This window comes from Eurypyga helias, unplaced genomic scaffold, assembly GCF_000690775.1.
Source record: "Eurypyga helias isolate BGI_N326 unplaced genomic scaffold, ASM69077v1 scaffold11422, whole genome shotgun sequence".
Classification (NCBI taxonomy): domain Eukaryota; kingdom Metazoa; phylum Chordata; class Aves; order Eurypygiformes; family Eurypygidae; genus Eurypyga; species Eurypyga helias.
The window spans coordinates 27,918-33,917 of record NW_010236631.1 but is presented as its reverse complement, the minus strand read 5'-3'; the positions used below and the strand labels follow the sequence as shown (position 1 = coordinate 33,917).

Genomic DNA, 6,000 nt, shown 5'->3' with positions numbered 1-6,000 from the left:
CCGGCCGGTCACGCACCGACTTCCGGTTCCGGGTGGCGGCAGCGTCCTGAAGGAGGGTCACGGAGCGGGCAGGTACCGGGAGCCTGTCGTTGGGAGGCGCGAGGGGTGGGCCCGGGCGCCCTCTGCGACCTGCCTGCGCCGTTACCTACCCTGGGAGTGCCTGTGTGTGGGCGTGGGGAGGGTCTGCTACCCCTGGTTGTGCCCCTGCGAGCGGCCTCGCGCAGCCGCCATGACCCTTCGCGCGCCGTCGCCCGCCAGCCCGGGCTGGCGGTCTCCTCCTTCCCCCATCTCGGGGTGCCCTTTCGACCCTGCTTTTGCCGGTTTTGAGAGGGAGAGTGCTTGGCCGGCGCTGCAGTGCAGCCCGCTGGCTGAGGCGTGTGGGCGCTAGCGTGCGCATAAATCCCCTGTAGTGAGGCAGATGCTGCTAGAAGAGAGATCCTGGGGGTTTTTATGGCGAGGGTGTAGACCGGGGTTGAATTTTCGGGTAATGACGGCATTAGAGCTCTCCTTCAGGTTTCCTTCTGCAGGAGAATCCTCTTTGCTTACCCCTCTATGGCTTGGGGTCTCCTGAGGGTTTGAATCTGTGTTCTTGGCAAATCTGTTCTTTGCTACCAGATATGCATTAAAATGGGAAATCCTGATTCCAAGAAGTTTCAGGTGCTTTGTGAAAATAGAGACTTCAGAGCCATTGTTATTTTCTTCCACTTTCATGATCTCAGTAAAAATGTTCACCTTCGCTGTTCTTAATGAGAACCTTAATGTCACCCTTTAATGTCATTAAACCTCCCTTTAATGTCACAGTTCTCTCAAGGGTGTATCTAAGGCATGTGTTTCCCAGCCTCATGAAATAGCTTGTAAGGTGCAACTCCTTGTCCATTCATCTATCCTGCACCTGTTTATCACCACAGTTATGTTTGACTAAATCGAAGGCAACTTAAGAGGAGCTGAGGAGCCAAGTCTTTGTTTTTCTTCAGAGCTTGATGAACATAAGTCTGCCATACTTAGAAATTTCCAAACTGAGCTTTTTGATATATTCTGGAAAGTCTGCAAGTTGGTGGGCCCTTGTGTTGCTAACATGCATTTATAGACATTGGGCACAGTCAGGTTTCTGACACTTTTTTCTGGCAGAGAAAATTTATGTAGCTTCTTCGTGAGTGTAACGGTGGTGGTGACTTACAACACAGTAACACTTAACTCTGCCCAGTTTGCCTTATTGTGCTTAAGCACCAAATTCTGAAAGGCAGCATGAAGTATCTTAGCTCTTTGTTCTACACTGTATTGTGTACAATACAGAAGATACTTAATGTGCAGTGTTGTGTGCTTTGGAATACTTCTTGCAGCCTCCCTGTAAGCTGATACTGAGAAATTAAAAAAAAATTGTATCTTTTCTTGTAGGTATGGGACATGGAAATGAACATGGTCATGGCCATGGCCATGGCAAAATGGAACTCCCCGACTACAGGCAATGGAAGATAGAGGGTACTCCACTGGAGAAGGTCCAGGAAAGGCTAGCTAAACGGGGTCTTAGGGATCCGTGGGCTCGGTAAGTGCAAGAGCCTTAAAAATAATTTTGATACATCATCTTGTAGCATCAACGGGACCTTGTCATTGCAGATTATTCTTTCTTTAGTAAAAATGCATCTAGAACAGTCAGAATTTCAGTTAAGTCTTTATTTAGTTTTTTGCATGGTCATTTCTTGCAACACCTTGACCAGTGTCCAAATTTTGCAAGGCACCTTTGCATTTTTGTGATGTTTCAGGATACAGATCAAGCACAATGACGAGTAGCGCATCCACCAAAACATGTAAGTAATACTAGGTCTTGTACGTGTGAGTAAGCCTATCTCTTCTCAGCAAAGAGGTTGTGTTCTCAGATCTTGCTGAAGTTGATGGAAATTAAATTGACATTCTGAGTAGGAATAGCATTCCTCATATACAACAGGAAGCTTTTATTTGAAAACGAGTAGTATACTAGTATACAGTGTGGCATTTGATCCAACTGTGCATTTTGCTAAGCAGTGAATGACACAATGGAAGATAAGGTAAATGATATAATGGAAGATCAGATTTTTGCATCTTAATTTGTCCCACTCTACAGTGAATATCTCCTCTTTTTTTTAAGCTAAAGCAATTCTGGATCATTTAGGCAGCTGTTAAAACAGGGCTTAACATATTTATGCCACATCATGAATTATGTAATTCTTTGCTCAAGTACCCCTTAATCTTGGGGAATAAAATGCTACATGTCTTGTGCTGCATAGTCTGGTTCTTTTGTAAGGGAAAAGCTGCATGAGCAAACTGTTCCAGGAGCCTTCATAGAAAAGGTTTGGGATTGACAGCACTTTTTTCCTTCCTTTGAAATAGTTTAGTTTAGTTCGTCCTTGGAAGACAGAAACTGTCCATCTCTATAGATTACACAGGTTGTGCCACACAAATACTTGTAGTCAGTTACAGCAGTGACTAACATTTCAATAACAATGTAAGTTGAAAACAGTAAGGCAAAACAGCATGAGATTTGTAAATATTCTGTACTTTTTAGCTAAATGCAATCTTTTCATCTTGTTTGTTTGTTTGTTTTAATAGACTTTTCTGACCCTAATATAGTTAAGTGTCCTATTGTAAAATGGAAAGTGCCTCCACGCTAGGATGAGTTTTCTATGGCTGGAAACTTTCCCTTGTAACTATGCTAGATACTGTCTAGCACAGTGACTGGTCTTTGGATTTACGCCATCCCATCCATGTGCTAGTGTGTTCTGATTTTGTTTCTGAGTGAAAATGGAAGACAATTACCTAAGTTTGAGAAGGTGATTCTGTTATTAGAATTATGTTTGCTGGTGTTACTTGTATTTCAAATTATATGCATAAAGGGTTAGAGTTAATATCATGAACTTCACTTGTGGCAACTCTTGTTACTGAAATGCTACTGAAGTGCTAGAACTGTTACAGTCTCGATATATATCTAGTTGAAATACCTTCCTTTTTATTCCGAACAAAGATATTCCTGTTAATGTTAATCGCAGTGGCTCCACTGATCTTGTTTTATTCTTTCGGTTTCACTTCTGTTTTAGTAATGAAGCCTGGAGATATATGGGTGGCTTTGCAAAACCTGTCACCTTAACAGAAGTCTTCACTAGGGGACTCAAGTGGGGATTTGCAGCTTTCGTCATAGCTCTTGGCATTGAATATACGCTGTTTCCTCCAAAGAAGAATGGAGGCCATCACTGAAGATCAAGTACAACAACATAATATTTACTAAGCTGAAATATACATGAGCTGGCTGCTCACGCTGTACTTACAGTATGCATATTAAAGTCTATCACAGGCAAAACCATGTTGCTTTGATTTTATTATACTTTTGTGGAAGGATCAAAAAACCGTAACCAAGGCAATATACCTGACTTCATTCTGGGGGAAAAAACCCAAGACATACACATGCTTCTGGGTTTGCTGTACCATCCTTTAAGGAACAGGGGAAACTTTCAAGCCCTGCCAACATTCTATTAAATGAAATTGAGAAAGTGTGTTGCTTTCACAAGAAAAAAAAGTACTGTATTAATTACAGGTTAAATAACAATTATTTGCTAGTAAGTGGTAACGAATGATGTGTCATTTCTTAAAAGTAAAATTTGTTACTATTCACTCTTCCGTCTCTAAATAAAAATATCTATTACCTCAGAGCATTAAAAAGTACCAGAACTGCCTCAAAGTATATAAAAATACTAAAGCTTATACTTAAACCTATTGAAGATTTCGTTAATTTGGCAGACACTATACACCACTATAATCTGCTGTGTAATATCCAGAAATTAAAAAATACATTGCTGCCACATTTACTAAGCAAAGTAGAATGTTTCACTCAGCACCAACTGTACCTTATCCTAATACAGCTTCTAATGTACTTGTGTGTAATGTGAAAAGAAGAATAATTGCTTTTTTCTTGGTCCTGGTGCTTTAAGTTCTAAATTTGGAGTAGTACAGATTCTTATCCTTTTTACACCTAATCTCCTTTAATAATTTGTTTTACATTTTCTATTTTGTCCTTAAATTATCCGCTTCTGGAGTGCTTTAAGAATGCCTGGAGTGAGGACTATAGGAGAAAAGGGCCTGTTGGCAGTTTATGTCCTCTGCAGTGCTAAGAATTAGCTGAATATCCTATTGTAAATTTTGTTATGCCATTAGTAACATAAGCTAAGGAGAGTATAATGTCTTATTTTTCAATCCCAACAATAGGGTATCTGTGTTATGAAACAGAAAAGCAAAACCAGGCAGACAAGTGAAAAACTTAAAATGCCACTAGACAATTACATAGTGTACTTTGATAGTGAAGAAACTGGAAAGTTTAAGTAATCATGTCACAAATTGCAGGCTTACAAAAAAACTGAAGATCCTATCAAAGCATGTCTTAATTTTTTTTTTTTTTGTATACACACACAACCCTTCTGGGTGAGATTTTAAGAGTGTTATTTTTAGAGCCAGTAAACATCTGCTATTGTGGCAGTGCAGCTGTCCTATTCAGTGGAGTTTGTCATGACATTGCTCAAGGTACTGTTCATGGTGCAAACATTTGTTTTACTAAAGTTTTCTTGCCTAATTCATTCTCAAGCATCCCTATCCAGTTGCATCATTCCCTGAAAAACAAATCAAGAACCTACTGTGTAAGGTCTGTTGCCCAAAATATTTCCATGTCCCTCAGGCTGTCCCACCCACAATACACATTTTCAAAGGCTGGTATTCATGGCATGTTTTCTATCTGGGTCCAAGATTAAACTTAAGATAACTGAATTTTAGATGGTTGTTCAGGACAACAATTTACAGAGCTAGCATTACATACAGTAAGATACCTGCTATTCACTTCAGATGTTTGTAATTCTAATTTGGTGTGCAGTACTTGTGTGCTGACTGGCTGCCCCCTGGTCCCCACTCTGTTGCAGCTGTTCCAAAAGCATAAGCCTTAACAAAACTTTTAAGCAGTACTTCATGTCCCATTTAGTTTCCTGCTGTGGGGAAAAAAAAAATCACGTCCTTCTGTATGTATGCTTTTCCTTGGTTATTTTTTTGCTTGTTCTAAATCAAATGCTACAGGCTATGAGATAAAGTTGCTGCAAATTCCTGTATACTTGGTCTTCTAAAATGTTACAAGCCTGATACTTCACTGATATAGCAGACAGTTCTGTGAAAAGTCAAGAGCTTTATTTACACTAGCTTATTTTACACTCATACCTTATTTTATTTTCAAGCATTAACAGATGAACACAGATTTAGAAGTTACTGTAATCATATTTTCAGCACACATAACCTTAATACATTGCTTTGTTTATTTAGACCAAAAGATGTAAAATACATACAAATGTAGTTTGATTGCTGTATAAACCAATGCATTCCTCACTTTTAAACAGGCAATTTTGTTTATCAAGACTCTTGCATGTGAAGAAAGTTGACAGTAAAAATCTTATGTCTTCTAATTTTAGCTACAGTTCCCAGAAAACTTAACAGGCAAGCAAGTAATCTCAATTTAATTTAATTTCCACAGATGCTCTACCTTAAAGATTTAAAAATTCATGTGTAAGTACTGTCTTGTATAGGGATGATCATAAGAATCCCGACAACATGGTTTAGTGGTGGTATTAGCAGTTTTAGGTTAATGATTGAACTTGATGATCTTAAAGGTCTTTTCCAATCTAAAAGATTCTGATTCTATGATAATCAGCCTCACCAACGTTCTACATAAGCAAATATACTGGGCACGTTCCCTGTTAGGTGGTATCATTCAGTGGTTTAATAGCCAGATGGCAGCCACTGCCTCAATTTATGATGAACATATTTTGCCAATATTGTGGAATATAAAATGTCTTATTATTATTCTATATAAAATACCCAACAATATTTTTATTTCACATGTATTATAATACAAATTCTGCCTAGGGAAGGAGTATTTCCTGTGTATTAAAATAATAGTACCAAATCTGTCTCACTGTAACCATAGCAATGGCTGTCCTTACA

At 39.1% G+C, this 6,000-nt stretch overlaps 1 protein-coding gene across 1 annotated transcript; it reads left to right on the top strand.

The window, feature by feature from the left end:
- The first annotated feature begins 17 nt into the window (after positions 1-17).
- NDUFB3 (NADH dehydrogenase (ubiquinone) 1 beta subcomplex, 3, 12kDa) lies at positions 18-3,328 on the top strand. Its single transcript, XM_010147165.1, has 3 exons — positions 18-72; positions 1,396-1,543; positions 3,069-3,328. Exons 2-3 carry the CDS (start codon positions 1,398-1,400, stop codon positions 3,223-3,225), a joined length of 303 nt encoding a protein of 100 aa, XP_010145467.1. The 5' UTR covers positions 18-72; positions 1,396-1,397; the 3' UTR covers positions 3,226-3,328.
- Positions 3,329-6,000: the final 2,672 nt, after the last annotated feature.